The 17,251-nt window shown below is 38.8% G+C and overlaps 2 protein-coding genes across 26 annotated transcripts in view; one reads left to right on the top strand and one right to left on the bottom strand.

The window, feature by feature from the left end:
- dock7 (dedicator of cytokinesis 7) overlaps positions 1–17,251 on the top strand; it is a 46,575-nt gene that overhangs the window by 8,347 nt on the left and 20,977 nt on the right. For 15 of the 25 annotated variants that reach the window (XM_026147867.2, XM_080292100.1, XM_026147866.2 and 12 more), the window contains exons 9-22: positions 433–582; positions 982–1,062; positions 1,322–1,484; positions 1,924–2,066; positions 2,174–2,267; positions 2,390–2,552; positions 11,238–11,355; positions 11,533–11,603; positions 14,234–14,372; positions 14,671–14,772; positions 15,031–15,117; positions 15,875–16,106; positions 16,194–16,358; positions 16,549–16,569. In XM_026147867.2, coding sequence (XP_026003652.1) covers positions 433–582; positions 982–1,062; positions 1,322–1,484; positions 1,924–2,066; positions 2,174–2,267; positions 2,390–2,552; positions 11,238–11,355; positions 11,533–11,603; positions 14,234–14,372; positions 14,671–14,772; positions 15,031–15,117; positions 15,875–16,106; positions 16,194–16,358; positions 16,549–16,569 — 1,729 coding nt within the window. The remainder of the gene's footprint in view (positions 1–432; positions 583–981; positions 1,063–1,321; positions 1,485–1,923; positions 2,067–2,173; positions 2,268–2,389; positions 2,553–11,237; positions 11,356–11,532; positions 11,604–14,233; positions 14,373–14,670; positions 14,773–15,030; positions 15,118–15,874; positions 16,107–16,193; positions 16,359–16,548; positions 16,570–17,251) is intronic. The other 10 variants (XM_080292099.1, XM_026147865.2, XM_026147864.2 and 7 more) reach the window with 1 other exon arrangement.
- angptl3 (angiopoietin-like 3) lies at positions 3,731–7,751 on the bottom strand. The gene is made up of 7 exons (XM_026147871.2): positions 7,096–7,751; positions 6,769–6,879; positions 6,507–6,618; positions 6,288–6,401; positions 5,942–6,037; positions 5,010–5,282; positions 3,731–4,851 (listed from the first exon to the last, which is right to left on the bottom strand). The coding sequence occupies exons 1-7, from the start codon at positions 7,621–7,623 to the stop codon at positions 4,667–4,669; spliced, it is 1,419 nt and encodes a 472-aa protein (XP_026003656.2). The 5' UTR covers positions 7,624–7,751; the 3' UTR covers positions 3,731–4,666.

Below are 17,251 nucleotides of genomic sequence, written 5' to 3'. Positions count from 1 at the left end.
AATCGTTGGGAGGCCAAACGAATTTGATGAGTGGGCTATTAAATTTTATGTTGTGGGCCTGTTATGTTTTTGGGAATGCCGTTAAATCATACTCTGGAACTATGTATATATCTGAACAACCTTATCTAGTGCCGCTTCTTTCTGTTCCCTTTTAGCTAACAAACACTAGAGGGTAGCAGATGCCTTGATAAGTAGATCTCTCATATATAATGCCGCTTCACGGCTCCATAAATTTCTCTGGTGGCTTATTCATCACTGAGATGTTAACATGTTTGCCAGCCTCCACGAGCAAGAAGCCATGCTTTAGTAATAGAGTCATCAGAAATTACAATTAAATAATAATAGTTGTGATGGCGTAGTGCTATGATTACATTTAACAGGTGTTTTGGTCAAATAATAATTATCCGTGTGTCTGTTTCATGTGTCCTTCAGATATCAGAAAACTTTTTCTTTGACCTAAACTCTGAGCAGACAAAAGCGATGCTGCGTCCTCACATTCAGACAGCAGCCATCTCCACGCTGGCTCGCTCTGCCATATTCTCCATTACCTACCCCTCCCAGGATGTCTTCCTAGTCATCAAGGTGAAACAGTCATGCTAGAATTTCATCTCTCTTGTCAACTTTTGTTTTGTAATACGTAAAAGAGTACTAATAGCGGGTTTCCCTGAATGTTAGATATCCATGATTATGCAATGCCATCAGTATAAGGGTACTTGAGGCTTCATGTTTCTCTTACAGAAATGTCTTTGAATAAATTACAAGTAAAACCTTGACTTATTGTCCCTCTTTGATAGCACCAGAATACATTACATCAACCAAAACAAACACTGGACAGTTTTTCATTGCAGTGTTTGACTTAGTATGAAAGATAAAGCTTAATTGAAGAAACCTGCTGTCCTTTCACAATTTGACACCCATCTTCTGACCTGTTTCACTGCACGTGAGTGTAGTTACTGAAGGCTGTGTTTGCTTTGTCAACAGCTGGAAAAAGTACTGCAGCAGGGTGATATTGGAGAGTGCGCAGAGCCCTATATGGTCTTCAAAGAGTCAGACGCTGCCAAGGTACAATGAGAGTGAATTAAATGATGAATACCACGAAAGCTCAGTCTCAGATGTATTTCAGTTATATGTGATGTCATAATAAATGTTTTTATTCATTACTGTTTCTGCAACTGCAAGTACTCATTTAAAAGTACATTCCTTTTCATGGTCATCTCCTAATTTTGTTGCAGTGAATAAAAATTAAAACAAAAAGAATTCTGATTCATTGTTAATGTACCACAAACCCTGTATTTACGTTAACATTTCTATTTTTTTATAGAACAAGGAGAAGCTGGAGAAGCTTCGAGGCCAGTCAGAGCAGTTCTGCCAACGTCTGGGGCGCTACCGAATGCCCTTTGCGTGGACCGCCATCCATCTAATGAACATTGTTAACAGTGCAGGCAGCCTGGAGAGAGATACAGAGCTAGAGATGAGCCTCTCAGGTCTAACCATCTTCTTTTAATGCAAGCTTTCTAACTGTAATTGTAGACGTTGACCATGTATCTCAGAATGATATCAAAAGTTCCAGTGAGTAGGAAAAAAAACATGCCAGTGTTTTTTATGCCCACTTTCCATGTCACACATGGTCTAGTTGAAGAGACCATAACAGACATGGCAGTCATGCATTAGGTGCATGGACATTTCAGTAAATTGGCGTGCTTTAGAAACAAACAGGGCAACATCATATTGATCCCTGCTGTGTTATTTTTACTGTGACCCTTGGTGTTTGACTACCCTTTGACCTTAGAGGTTATCTTTGATGCTGACTGGTGGCGACAGCCTTCTGTTGCTATGGCAGATTAGAACAATGTCTGCATGTTCAGAGTGGAAAATAAATGTGGGCTTTAAAATGTTGAGTTTGTTTTTGTTGTATCTTTTTAGAGAGGAAAGGCTCATGGTCTGAACGGAGGAACTCGAGCATTATGGGAAGGCGTTCTCTGGAGAGAACCACAAGTGGAGATGAATCATGTAGCCTGACAGGTTTTAGACCTGCAACACTTACCATCACCAACTTCTTTAAACAGGTCCATGTGAATGTGCTTGCTCACACGATAGTAGATTATTAGTATTAGATTACTTTTCCTTCCCTTTGTCATTTTCTCATGGTTTTTTATTCTACATGTTATTTTAGGAGGGAGACAGACTTAGTGATGAAGATTTGTATAAGTTCTTAGCTGATATGAGAAGACCGTCTTCAGTGCTGAGGAGACTCAGACCTATCACAGGTACTTAAAAGTGGAATTTATGCTTTCCTTTGATTGTCCTGATTTGAAATCTGAAAATGATTCTTTGCTCTTTCTTTAACACTCCTTTCCCCTTCCTCTGACTACTCACACACTCACCACAGCCCAGTTGAAGCTGGACATTTCTCCAGCTCCGGAGAACCCCCACTACTGCTTGACCCCTGACCTCCTGCAGGTTAAGCCTTACCCAGACAGCAGGGTGCGTCCCACCAGGGAGATCCTTGAGTTTCCTGCCAGGGACGTCTATGTGCCGAACACCATATACAGGTACAGAAAAAAACATCTGTAGTGAATGAATAATGTCTTAATGGTTGTTTATTTGTCTGTTTGACATCGAGATTACACAAAAAATGAATTTCAAACCAGTTTGTACTTAACTCAACATCTAAATACTACTTCACTCTTTAGCTCACTGGTTAAAAAATGTATTTTATTGATGGATGTGTTTATTGAGACCTGCAGTGTCTACAAGGCTGTGAGTCAACTCGCAGTCAAAAAGTGTGTTTTTATTTTAATATCTTTTCTGATTGTCCTCAATCTTAGCCTCTGACATTTGCCCTTTATTCAGTAATAATTTTAAAGACCAAAACTAACGCTGAAATTAATCAAAAATGAAGTAAAACTTAACATTTAGTCTATCCTAACCCATTGTATTTTTGTATTACTGTGAGAACTATGCTCATTTCTACATTTGAATGTGATGTAGGCAGGTTTGATGTATGGATGGGTGTGTGAATGTGAGGGTGTTCAACATTTGTTTGTATTGTACTATAAAAAATTTCAATAAAAATATATGGAAAAAAAAACCTTAACATTTTCAAACAATAAAAACTGAAGTGAAACAAGAAATTGCAATCTGGAAACTAATTGAAGCTAAAGTGAATTAAAAACAAAAAAGGGTTATTTAAGGGTTAAAATAAATTAATAATAATTATTAATAATAATAATTAATAATAATTAGAAAATATGAAACAGCGTTGACAGGATTTATATTACTGTGCAGTATAAACTATGTAAGGAGTATTTAAAAAATTACACCTGCCATTTTTTCTGTTGTGTTCCATCCAGAACATTTTATGTTAGCATACAATGTTGTACTGCTGAAAACTTCAAGGGATTACATGAAGTATGAATTTACTATTGTTACATGAGTCTATATCAGTAAAGATTTTCAGTTTGTTCTTTTTTTTTTCTTTGAGCAGTATATTTTGATAGACCAATATTAGGTGATTACATCCAGACGTTACCAGACAGGTGCTGACAGGGCCTGACTGTCTGCAGATGCAATTGGCCTGTGACTGATAGTTAGCCGAACTGAGTTAAGTGGAGTGGTTTTATTCCTTAGATCTCATTTTCATTAGTGTGTCAACCTTTCAACATGTCCTCTTTACTTATTTAACTCCATTTGGTTCAAGACAAAATCAAACAAAGAAATAGTACCATAGTTTTGTTTTGTTTTTATACAGGTAGATTTATTTTTGGCCTCATAAATATGATTTTAGCACACTAAGCTGCTTCTCACAGTGATGTGTTAGTATGAAAACCTTTACAGTACAGTTGGTTATTTTGTAATAATGAGCAAAAGTCAATATGACTCAATAATGTAGGAAACACACAGAAATTATCATTTTCTAGCGGTACCTGCATAAATCATATCATATCATAGTTTAAATACAGAATAAAAAAAATATAAAAGAATAAGAAAAAGAAAAATCAGTGCGCTGTCTAAAGCTTTCTAGTTTGTAGTGGACTTTTTTCAGAAGCAGGAGATGATCTTTTTACCTTGACTTGCATAACTTGCATGCTTTATGTAGTAATCTGTTGGTATTTGTCCCTTTAGCCACTTTGAACATGTAGTTCTTCCAAACATACTTTAAAATACCTTGTTTTGTTGTTGTCATAAATGTATCCAAGTTCACCTTAATGGTTGTTAAGCAGTGTGGGTTTCAAAATTGTAGTCTATTCTCAGAAACCTCATTTGCTGTTATATCACTGCAATGTATTGCTTTGCAATCAATTCTGAATTAGGTTGCTGATGTGGATCAATATGTCTGTTTTGCAAGCGATGACAAATGTTGCATAATGACAGTTCTACTTACTGTCCTTGTCTGATCAGGCACAGTAGGTTAACAACCTGTGTGCCACGGTGCAACAGGTCGGCATTTGCTGACGTCTGACATTTTTTTGTTCTGCTATCTGGTGGTGAGCACTAACCAATGGCCGAATAATGTTAGGGAGGAATCTGCTCAATGATGTGGGTGAATTAAGACTGGACATATGGAAGGCCTGTGTTATGTCACTTCCCCCTCCTGTTGAACTTTTTGGATGTCCGTGTATTGGGAAAAAAGCCAATAGTATTATATAGTGTGTGGACAGGGGGCTCAGTTGGAGATATCAGCAGTTGAAGCTTGTCGAATGGAGATTTTGGTCATCTTGAGTGAGTAGGAAGAGCCTGTGGTTGGCCTCCAGTGAATGCCCTTCCTCCTCATCAAGCGCCCCTTTGGTCTCAGCCACACATGCCTTGCATTAAGGTTGGTTTCACCGCAAGCATTGAGCCACCAGCCACCTGCCAGGGAGTCAAGATAGGAAATTATATCAGCATATATCAGTCTTAGCTATGTGATTTTGTCTTGTTTAGAAAAAAAATGTCTTCATCAGAGATAATTATTTATTTTATTACTATGGTGGAGAAACATTCCAAGATACTGTGACTTGGGATTGTACCTGTGGAGCTGCGTGCACAGTTGGAGTTTTGGTTGCTGTCTGTGTTTCTGTCTTTTGTGGCAAATCTCATGCCGGTGCAGTTGGCCATGGTATCAGGCAGGTCACCTGAGAAATGGCTGACACGTAGACTATAGTCCTTGGAGGGACCTTCCAGTGAGAAGCGGTATTCAGCCCAGTGTTTTTCCTCCTTCCAGTCCTCCAAATCAACACGAAGGATGTAAACACCTTCCTGTGTAATGCTGTGAATCTTTTTTAGGCCCAGCCAGAAGTCCTCTGTGTGACAAATCAAATTTATTTTGTTTATTTGTAGGAAAAACAAATCTCAGAAGCTCTGAAGTCTCAGTTCATCTTATAATGGTTTGAAAATTGTAATTAACTTCCAGCAGACTTTGGGTCAACCAGGTATTAAAAGCATGCTGTTAGTAGCATGTGGGTTGTAATCATTAGGCAGGTAGCTGTGAAAGAAGGTTGAAACTCATCTTTTGCAGATGAAGAGCCTTTTTGTTGTAAATGGGTTATGAGTGCTTGTATGAGCATACCAAGTGCTGTAGGGAAGGCTGCCAAACTGGCTGTGTGCTCGGATAATACAGGAAGTCATTCAGGGCTGATATCTGACAATTATTGTTTCCTGTGACCAAGGCTATAGGGAGCACTTACAAATGCTCCTGCAACCAAGACACTGCTGACACAATAGATTTTCTACTTTAATAGAAAATATTTAGGAACTGTTCTGATCAGTTGATTATGGCTTTTTCTTTATATTGTGTCATCCCCTATTGTTTTCTGCTACTTTCAGTATATATTTTTTTCCTGAATATGCCATGACATTTGTGAAAAATGAATGTTTATTACAAGTAAAGACTGTCATTTTTTCTGTTAATTCTAAAAATAGAATATTTTATTTAAAAATTTAAACCATAAAGTGTACTCACTTTCTAGATCTCCAAAACCTTTTTCGTACTTTTCCCATGTCTGATCAAAATCCACCGAACCATCAACCCTGCGCTGGATGACTGTTGAACCCCCTTCTGTAAAAGAATAAAGAAATATTTCAGGGAATGTAAAAGTTTTGTCATAAATAATGTGAGTAGGTTATCAACTTTTTTTTTCTTTTTTTTTTTTTCTTTTCTTTTCTTTTTTTTTTTTTTTTTTTTTGCTCTTTCCTCAGTCATTGTAGAAATCATAAATGCCAGTGTGTTATCTAAAAAATGTCAGTGCTTGTGAATGCAGAAATGGTATTTGGACGTCTTTGATGAGAACTCAAGATTGCTTACCCACCTGAACTCATTTCACAGAAAACGTTGAACGGCTCTGATTGGTTTGGTTTGATAACGTAGACACCACTATTTGTTTCTCCTTTGTTAAACACGTCAGTGCAGTCCATGGGAAAATCTGAAAAAAATAACAGTGTAGAAAAGCCAAATTAATTCCTTAACTCTACTTTTATTTAAGTAAGTTTGGCATTTAGAAAGATATTTGAGTATATTAAGTAATTACCACTTGTTTCCAGGCCAGTTGAGTTTCCTTTCAGATATTCAAACATATCAAGAGTTTCATAGTCAGAGTCCATTAGTTTATCAGCTGTATCTTGAAAACTGTCATAGCTGAGCTGCAGGAGATGCAAGTGAGTCACTCATTTTAAATAGTTTTATATATAGTTTAAACAGAATGTGCATTGGTAATGTAACAAATTAGATTCTCAGTGATTTCAGATATTTTCCCTTGAAAGGCAAAATATAATGATTTCTACTACAAGTACCTTTTCCTCCAGGTTTTTAATCTTTATTTTCTGGTAGTCCAGCTGATCATGTTGCTCCTTCACAGCTTTCAGAAGATTGCCAATTGTTTTATCTTGAGCTTCAATCACTTCCTAAAAAATATAATACTTTGAGTCTCATGTGTTGATGTGAAAGTTTTTCAGGAAAAATGTAAAACAAAAATTATCCTCAGTTAACTCAGTTTGTAAAATGCAGTTAAATCTGTTTAGTGGACAAACGCTGCACAAACACAGCTTATCTGCTCCTTATTCAGCGAGCATATCTTGACTGACTTGTGTTGTAAAGTTTTAGCTGCTGAAGCATCTTACCTTGAGAGATGTGATTTCACTAAGCTGATCGGCAGGGACCATGCTCTGCGACAAGCCCTTCAGTCTTTCTTCAAGGTTCCCCACCTTGCTCTGCAGTTGTGTGCGCTCCTGCAGAATGTTGTTGATCTTCGAGTTGATTTCCAGTGACAAATTCTTGATCTCCTCATTGTTGGCCTTCAAATAGCTAGTGGTCTTCTTGAGCTCTTCCTCTTCCTCTTTAATCTCCGATGTGACGACTGAGAGCTGGTAAAAAGAGCGGTCAAAAATATTGAGCTTTTGGAAGATGTCGTTGATCTGTGCCTTGGTCTTGTGGACGAACTCTCGTAAACTCTGGCCTAACTGGAGGAGGCCGTTTGCTAGTAGGCGAACATCGTCCAGCATGGCAAAGCGAGACCTGGGTTCGGGTTGGATCGGTGCTATGGTGGAAGCCTGGGAAGGCAGGGTCGGGTGTTCTTGTCTCCCCGAGGCTTCCAGGGGGGCAGCTACGGTTGAACTGGTTAGCACCAGCAACAGGAAAAATACCTTCATGATGATTTTTCTATTCCAGTCCTAGAACCCTGCTTTAGCTTTACTCGTGTTCTCCTCTACACTCTTCTCTCTGCTGCCTCTGCTGCTAAGCTAGACTTGTTTGCTGCTAAAGCAATACGAGAATGTCGAGCTGCCTCGTGTTATATACTGCCCTCTCAGTAAAGGCGGGGGGATTAGCTGATCATTAATCCCTACTATGTTTTTAGCCATGTACCCCACCTCCTCCCAAATCCCCCTTGACCCCTCCTTCTTCTGAACAAACAAATCACAGCAGTGTGCGAACGACATGTGTCTACCCCCCCCCCCCACACACACACACACACACATACACGCACTCACACACTCGCATACACACACACTAACCATTTAACCCCAATCCCCTCTCCATACCACACCCTACCCTGCTCTCCAGCACTTTAGCTGATCAGCAGAAAGCCAACAATGACCACTGCTGTTTTGATGGATCGTCAGCCTGATCAATCTCAAACCTTATAACCCTGCACTCACTGGGCTCTGATTGATAATGCTGTGTGTAATTAATGCTCCTGGGTTTGATTTAGCATCCTGCTGAATCAGCCTCACACCAGACACACACACACTCTCTCTCTTGCTCTTCTTTCTCTTTTTGTCTGGAGATGGGATTGAGTCTGTCATCTGTGCCAGGTTTGAGCTCCTGGGTATGAATGATTTCAGAGAGTTTGGATATTATGCACTCATCATCACAGTTTTATTGCTCACTCATTTTGTCCCTTCAGATATGTCATGGCCTGTTTTTGTGTGTGGGATATACTGAGTTTTCTGATTAGCTTGCAGCTTTTAACGAATCATTCCTGTGCACTAGGATCACTCGTAAAAAACAAAAACAAAAAACAGTTTTATAGGCTTGCAGTGGAAGTAAAATATGCTGACCTTCAACTGTGGTGGATGGTGGAACTAATCAGTAAAAATGTTTTGGTGTAATATTTAACTGGAATATAAATGTTGTAATTTTGTCATAGTAACACATTGCTGCATTTAAAAAAATAAAGCAAATAGTTAAACGCTTGAAATTGTCCATAAAAACAAGTTTTTAGTTTTGTTTCTTTATTTTCTTAATTAGCGTTAGCTTAAACTGTTAAATTTACAGTTACTATGCATTAAAATACCACACAGTCGTTATAATGAGCTTGCTAGTAATTTGTGGTTTTAAGGATTTAGTAGCTCAGGTTGGAGTGATTCCTGGTCTTTTATATGAAAAGGGGAGGAAACAAACTTGGTAAGGAAAAGAAGGACTGAGTAAATGGGCCAGAAATTTACTTTATTGGCATAAAGTTCCTAACAATATTTAGCTCTCTAGACTCCATTCCAGTACAGTGATTATTGTTTTGACTAACTTGAAGATACTTGAGAGTTAACATGTAACCTCTCATGCTGGAGTTCATTTAACTGCAGACGGCACATCCTCGAATTTTTGTGTTGATAGTCAGCGGACTTATACCCAGACAGGCATCCATAAAGTTGTTTCACTTCTTTCTCGTACTGCATCTATTTGATAACTTGTTGGAATGTCCAAAGACGCCTATTACTGTGACTCAGGCAGATCTCAAACATGCTAGCTTAATGTTTTGATGTCAGAGACATCTGATTTCAAATTCTCAGTCAAGGGATGTAGAAACATATTTTCATGTCCTTGAATATCTCACTATATGTTGGCTGGTGGGTAGGACACCACTCTTCTGTACTGGTTAATTAGCAGGTTGGGGTATTTGTGACTAAGTGGAAATTGTCTCCATGTAATGCATTTAAAGAAATGCACTTTTTAATGTTAAAACATAGATTTTTGTTAGCTTAAAAATAAATTTAAAATGGGTCTAAAAAAGTAACTCTGAATTCTTACCTTAACAAGTCTAGAACAATTATTTCACTGCATTATTGTACTACATTATCAGTCTTGAAGAATATATGAAAAATCCTTCAGAACATTGTGTGAGAAAGGTAATGTTTTGGACTTGTGGAGTGTAATCTACCTCTACCAGGTCACATAGATCAAGAAGCACTTGAGAATCCTACTAAATTAATAATTCAGTTTTTAATACTCTATAATTACTCGTACTGGGAAATTTTTCCAACAACATCTAATCTGTTTATTAGAAAGCTAATGTTTTATTTAGAGCTGATAAACGGTGCCAGTTTTCCCTTATGGAGCCCCTCATCTCAAAATAGTAACTGTGCCTAAGTGCCATCTACATTGTAAAGTTTGCTTTCACATGTGTACTTATTAACTGAAGTTGAATCGGATGAGGTGAAGTGACCAATCAGGAATGCTTCCATTTGTGCTTTTATGGGTATTTCAGCTCTGCCACAGTAATGTCATCTTGGGGTCTATTTCAGTTCAGCAGCCTGCTTCAGAACAGCCATGACAATTACTAGGACATGCTAGATGGATGTTAACAGAGGAAAAGATGGATTAGATTTTTAATCATTAGACAAAGATTCCCACGATTCCTTGTCACTTGTGGTTCCAGCTGCGGTCTCTGTGGGGTTATCCCCCACAGAATCGACTACGTCATTGCGGTTTGTCAGCTGATCCCAGGTTGCTTTACACTTCCTATTCTGGGGCTTCCTCCTCCTTCCCAACAGTTCAGTAACGAGTATACCACACACATTTTGGCAACAATGAATGGGATTGTGAAGTAAAACAAGAGATTGACCAGGTGCCTTTTATCTCATGTATATGAATTAATTGGAAAAAACGTCCAGTGTAAACCAAAGTAGTCTGGCTTATAGGGAGACTTACTTCACATGGAAGCAATTCTTGTGAAGTGGCAGTTGATAAAATTGGAAAAATAGCATCTCAAATTCGGAAAATTTTCCCCAGGGCCCTCAGCTGTTTATTCTCCACACATTATTCTGGTTTCCTTCTTTGCACGAAATTACGGACGATAATGCCACGCTCTCAGTACCCATCTTAAAATATTAGAAATCATTGCAGATAGTTAATATCCTTTTGTAGTGATTTATACAGTTCCCATTCCCCTCTTATCTAACCCATTCTGAAAAGTAAAGTCTATTTGCAATGGTTACCTTTCATGGTTACTGACAGGCCAAGCCTCCCTTAAGTACCAGTCAGAATAGGTTTAGCTGCTGTGGGAGCCTTGCCCCTTTTAATTGATCAGTTCGTGGAAACTGATGTAACAGTGTTAGGTAAGTAGGTCAAGCACTTTCAGAGACACTTGGTTATTAGAGTTAAAGGTCATTAATCCTCTTTACGTAGTCAAATGATATGGCCCTCCTTTTGGATTATTTTTCAAATCTGTATTTGAAAATGTGCTACGCAGTATTATAAAATTTGCTGAGGTGTATTAAAGTTACCACTTTATAATAGTTTACCTTGTGATGATGAGTAACACTGCTGCTTCCTAGATGTATTTTAAGGCCTGGAAAATGTAAACAATATGAATCTGTATGTTAAACGTCTCAGTTGCAAAAAGATTTTGATATAAAAGTAAATTGCTCTAAGGTTTGTGTTATGCTTCTTTACTGTGTTATTCCTGTCTTTTAATTCCAGTGTGGTTGAATCTCTGATGTGCATTCTTTTTCCTTTGTGTCTGTGCTCTTGAACATATATTTTTCAGAAATCTGCTATATGTGAACCCTCAGAGTCTGAACTTTGCCAACCGCCAAGGCTCCGCCCGCAACATCACTGTGAAAGTGCAATTTATGAACGGAGAAGATCCAAGCAATGCAATGCCGGTACACAATGATTTTCCAAAACATGAAGATTGTTGTTTTTGAATCTTAGTCAAGCTATGAATGTAATATCTGTCAGACCTTTTAGTGTCTTGGCAACTTTTATTATGCAGTTGGTAATAATTAAAAGATACATTTTTCATTATCTGATTTATTGTAAAACTGTTGTTTATTCCTCAGGTAATATTTGGGAAGTCAAGTTGTGCTGATTTCTACAAAGAGGCCTACACTGCAGTGGTGTACCACAACAGGTGTGTTTTGGTTAGGGATGGGTATCGTTTAGGTTTTATCCGATACCGGTGCCAAATCGGTACTTTTGAAACTGTGCCGGTGCTCAAACCGGTGCTTAAAGAATGGAGAACACAAAATTGGTCCAAAAACCTCTCATGTTCAGCTGTTTTTTTGTAAAAAGATAACAATGTTAGCCTTTTCTGCAGCTATAGAGGATTTATGGCATCACTCTTGGCTGGAAGCAGTGCTTAATCAATGGAAAAAAACACTAACTTTGTCCAAAAACCTCTCATGTTTAGCTGTTTTCCACTTTTTCTTTGATCATTTTAGCCTTTTTGGCCAGGGTGAAGGGAGTATCTGCCATCAAACAAGAAGACAGCCTCATGTAACTACGACAATGTTTGCTAGTTCACCTTACATGCATTAATGTAATAACGTGGTTAGCCTACTCAACGTAAATTACACACGAACAACATTAAGCTACTCACGCAGAGAAGAACAGCTGCTGCTGCATCATCATCCGTCATCATTTCTGCTACACTGGCAGGGCTAGGGGCCAGGACTCTCCTCTTCGGGGTTTTTGGGGGATATTGCTAACTCCGGGTCCGATAACAGGCAACCCACGCACAGTAGATGCGCTCGGTGTGAGGTCTCGCAGCAAGCTATCATACGGCGCATTTCTCGGCTTTTAAAAAAAACGCTATGCGTCGCCAGGTGTTTCATCGGATTTGAGGTGTTACCTCCTTTGACAGTATCACAGTATCAGCTTAAAGCACTTGTTGCAGGCTGCTGAGTTTGCACATTTTGCTGTGAAGTACAGCCAGACTTTTGACCGCTTTGCCTTGGTCATTTTTAATCTGTAGCTCTGCTCTAAAAGAACGCACGTACCTGGACCCGCCTACTATCCTCGGAAACGTAAAATGATTGGCTAGAAGTGTATCACAGCTCAGGAAAAAAAAAGCACCGAAATAAAGCACCGAAATGTGCGCTGCTTTTCGGTCTGGTTACTACCGTTTATGCACCGGACACCGGTACCCATCCCTAGTTTTGGTTGAAATAAGCTACATAGTGTGCTGTTTCAAACGCATTGTCAAAAATCAACTCTACTCAGAAAAATCAGGAAAAAGGATGTTAACCTTGATCTGTATCAAAATGAGAGAAAAACATATCCTAAAAGACAAAACACAAGCAGATCAGGTAAAACATCCTCATTGTTTAGAGGACAAAAATCAAGCGTTTGGGAGAAAAAAAAACCCCACTGCAAACCAAGGAATATATAGAATAGCATTTATTATTTACCAAAGTTGTAAAGAGCCTTCTTGCTGTGAGGTGACGGTGCTGATCACTGCACCAGCATGCCAGCTTACAAAGGCCAGAAATTTAAATCACCACTACTTCAACATCACTGTAAAGTCTGTGCTTGTCCTACATTCAGTGCTATTTTTTTTAGAACTGGGTTAATTTCATTTTTAGATGGTTTCAAGTGGTGTTCATTTTAATAACTAGTGTAAATTGTTGACAGTGCCTTTGTTGTTATTTATATCTGAGTGACAGTGGCACTTTGACTAGGAATTTGCTTCAAAAGAAGAAATGTCAATACAGTTTGCATTTCGCTTAGAACTAGCAAAAAATATTTTACCATGTATATCTCTAAAAATAAGAAATGCCATAAGAAAGAACTTCTTTCTCCATCTTGAATTTGCTGTTGGTTTTAATGGAGGTTGCCCTGCCAATAACCTACAATCATTTCCAATAAAAGTTTCTCCTAATGCTGTTTTTGCTCCAGGATTTTTCCTGTTCTGGTCCAGAACCAAACTGTTTCTTCCCATGAGAAATCAGTTGCCTTCTATGACCCTTTTAAGCAGTTTGGGTTGTTTCCATCCTTGAAGCTATCTTAGTAGATCTGTTGATGGGCTTACTATAGCTGTGGTTGTTTGTTTCTGAATGTTTCCTCCTGAGGGACTTGTAAGAATTCAGCTGAAGTGAATAATAATGTGTTTATATAATTTCTTTGTTTTTAGATCACTTGACCTGCTTTACTTGAGACAAATATTCCCAAGTTAAAAATTGAGGGTGGAAATGGAATATGTTTAGGTCAATTGATATAAATATTTGTAATTGTGGGGGTGAAAATGGAGCACATAAGCCTGTTAAGCCAGTTTATAAAACAACAGGCCTAATGTATTCAATATTCTTTGCAATTAACTCTCTAAAAGCCTTCTGGGAAAGCATTGAGAAAAGCCTTTGCATATTTTCTGACTGACGTGTGCTCCCTTCAGTAACATATACTGATCACCAGTATTGAAGAGGTCTTAACCAGTGAGCAGGCAGTTAGTAGAACAGCGCACTTGCACATTTGATACAGCTAAGAAACTCTTCTACTGTTCTCTATGCCTAAGTTGTGCTTGTACAGTGTGTTCAGACAGTGGAAGATCTATAGTTATAGTGGCTGTAGCCGGAACCATCAGCCAAGTGAAGCAACATCGAGATAGCGGCCTGAACTGTATGATATGCTTACACAGTTTAATCGATTGAGTGCAAGCCACTCAAAAGAGATTAGTTCTCAATTATCTGACTCTAAATGATCAGTTTGTGATACTCATGAAATTCTTTTTTTTTTTGTTTTTGTTTTTTTTACTAATTGATGTAGATCTCCGGACTTTCATGACGAGATTAAGATCAAACTGCCCGCCTCTCTGTCAGACCACCACCACATTCTTTTCACCTTTTACCATGTCAGCTGCCAGCAGAAGCAGAATACACCACTGGAGACCCCTGTGGGATACACGGTAAAATCATGTGATAATGCATGTGTGTATAATTTCAAATTTGTGCTCTGTTCTTTCATAGCTGTGAATTTAGACACACCCACTTCAAACCCCATTTGCAAAAAGACACAAATGAAAGAAATTTAACTGAAAATAGCACAAGTACAACATATGGAAGGGTGAAAAAAAGATTCATTTATTTAGCGAGATGTTTACACAGCCTATAAATCTTTTTCAAAACAGTCACTCACATTCTCCTAGTGAATTTAGAAGATGTATGTGTATTGTTTATCATTTATCTCTCTTTTTTTGTCTGCAGTGGATTCCCATGTTGCAGAACGGGCGTCTGCGAACGGGACACTTCTGTCTGCCCGTGTCTCTGGAAAAACCACCACAGTCCTACTCTGTTCTCTCCCCAGATGTAAGATGCATTTTTTAAGCTTATATTGAATGAAACAAGCATAATGCAGAGAGATGAGCTAAAGGAGAACTTCTAATGTTTCTATATTAAATATAACTAGTGTTCTGTATATGGGATTCCCAGGATGCACTTCAGAAATCATTAGTATATAATACTGCATTATCACAAGCAAATCAGATAACCTGGCCCTTCCTTTCATTGTTTCTCTCTGTTATGTAAGGGCCACTCGGATTTACTCTCCCGTTATTGTACCTTCAGGTCCCTCTCCCGGGCATGAAGTGGGTAGACAACCACCGAGGAGTATTCAATGTAGAAGTGGTCGCTGTTTCAACCATCCACACACAGGTAATAGTACTAAGCACAACGGCTTCACAGTAGCTACAGTAGTTTTGTGCATTTTTCAGATTCATTAGTTAAATTATGTCCTAGAATGTAAAACCTTAGAATAGCAACATAACCTGTTATTTTGAAACAAAGATGGACAGATTTATTATTGTAATGTGACTCAAAATATTTCACTTAACGTTAATAGAAAAACATTATTTTCACACCTAAACTGTAATTCTTTCCCAGCACCAGTTTATTAGGTAGTGACTCTTACCTTACCAGTAATTTACTGAGGCCTACTCCATCTCTGATTTGACTGTGGTGTTGGGAGGGGCTTGACCATGGCTTCTAGGAACCCAGCTGGGACTAATGTGCTCATAAATCACTGTTCTTGGCACAGATTAGACTTGTTGGATTCTCCTGTGTACTTGTAGCAATGTTCGGCTTGCGGTTTTTACTCGGGGAGCCAACTTGCTGGTTTAGCAAAGAATACAGAGGAATAGATCCAAGCTTACTTTTGTTGACTTTCTTCCCCTTTAGCTTTTTCATCCTTGTACGCAATTGTGTTTTCTAATTCTTGCCCTCTTCTTCTCTTGGTATTTTTTTTCTATCCATTAATCTTTGTCACATTTCTTTCTTCCTTTATCTCCTTTTTACGTGATTTTCTCTGTTTGCCACTTCCACATTATGGTACTGACATTTGTTTTTGCCAAAAAACTTTCTCTCTCTTATTAACCTCATCTCTACCCCCATTCCTCCAACTCTCCATCATTAGGACCAGTACCTGGATAAGTTCTTTGCGTTGGTGCATGCTCTGGATGAGCACATGTTCCCAGTAAGGATAGGAGACATGCGAATCATGGAGAACAACCTGGAAACTGAGCTCAAGTCCAGCATTGCAGCACTAAACTCATCCCAACTTGAACCAATAGTTCGATTCCTTCACCTTCTACTTGACAAGTTGGTGTTGCTGGTAGTGCGCCCGCCCGTCATTGCTGGACAGATAGGTATGATAAAGGCCTGCAACAGATAAAAACGAAAGGCTACACTTGTAATTATGTTAACTAGCAGAAAGCTCTTCTTTTTGTCTTTAGTGAATCTTGGGCAAGCATGTTTCGAGGTGATGGCCTCCATAGTGAACCGGCTTCATAAGTACCTGGACACCAACCAGGACATGCATGGCCGCAACAGCCTGCTGTCTTCATACATCCACTATGTCTTCCGCTTGCCCAGCACCGACCCCAACTCACCCTCGCCAGGTACAGTGACTACAGTGTCCTCCCATTTTTCTTTATCCTGAATCTTCTTCTATTTTCTCCTTTTAAGTTAACCCCTTTCAACCCTTAACTCATCAAATCTTCCTGCCATAATTTTCTTTATCTATTTCTTTTCATCTTTTACTATTTTTTTCCTCCCACATCCATTTTGTCTTCTACCTGCTCAACACAGACACCAACTCATCCTTAACAGGTAGATATGGCCAGCGTCTGTACATCACAACAGATTTAGCCTTTGGATAAAAGTTACAGTTGTTTTTTTGGTGTATTGACTAGGGATGGGTATCGTTTAGGTTTTATCCGATACCAGTACCAAACCGGTACTTTTGAAACGGTGCCGGTGCTTAAACGGTGCTCGAACCGGTGCTTAAAGAATGGAGAACACAAAATTGGTCCAAAAACCTCTCATGTTCAGCTGTTTTTTTGTAAAAAGATAACAATGTTAGCCTTTTCTGCAGCTATGGGGCATATAAGGTATCACTCTTGGCTGGAAGCAGTGCTTAAACAATGAAAAAAAAACACTAACTTTGTCCAAAAACCTCTCATGTTTAACTGTTTTCCACTTTTTCTTTGATCATTTTAGCCTTTTTGGCCAGGGTGAAGGGAGTATCTGCCATCAAACAAGAAGACAGCCTCATGTAACTACGACAATGTTTGCTAGTTCACCTTACATGCATTAATGTAATAACGTGGTTAGCCTACTCAACGTAAATTACACACGAACAACATTAAGCTACTCACGCAGAGAAGAACAGCTGCTGCTGCATCATCATCCGTCATCATTTCTGCTACACTGGCAGGGCTAGGGGCCAGGACTCTATTCTTCGGGTTTTTGGGGGATGTTGCTAACTCCGGGTCCGATAACAGGCACCACA

This window comes from Astatotilapia calliptera, chromosome 17 (assembly GCF_964374335.1).
Source record: "Astatotilapia calliptera chromosome 17, fAstCal68.1, whole genome shotgun sequence".
Classification (NCBI taxonomy): domain Eukaryota; kingdom Metazoa; phylum Chordata; class Actinopteri; order Cichliformes; family Cichlidae; genus Astatotilapia; species Astatotilapia calliptera.
This window is presented reverse-complemented; position numbering and strand designations above follow the sequence as displayed.

Coding starts and splice junctions, on each gene's coding strand:
- angptl3 (XM_026147871.2), bottom strand. CDS start 7,623: ATGAAGGTATTTTTCCTGTTGCTGGTGCTAACCAGTTCAACCGTAGCT. Junction 6,402..6,506: donor AACTGGCCTGGAAACAAGTG/GTAATTACTTAA, acceptor TATTTTTTTCAG/ATTTTCCCATGGACTGCACT. Junction 6,038..6,287: donor TTTCTGTGAAATGAGTTCAG/GTGGGTAAGCAA, acceptor ATTCTTTTACAG/AAGGGGGTTCAACAGTCATC.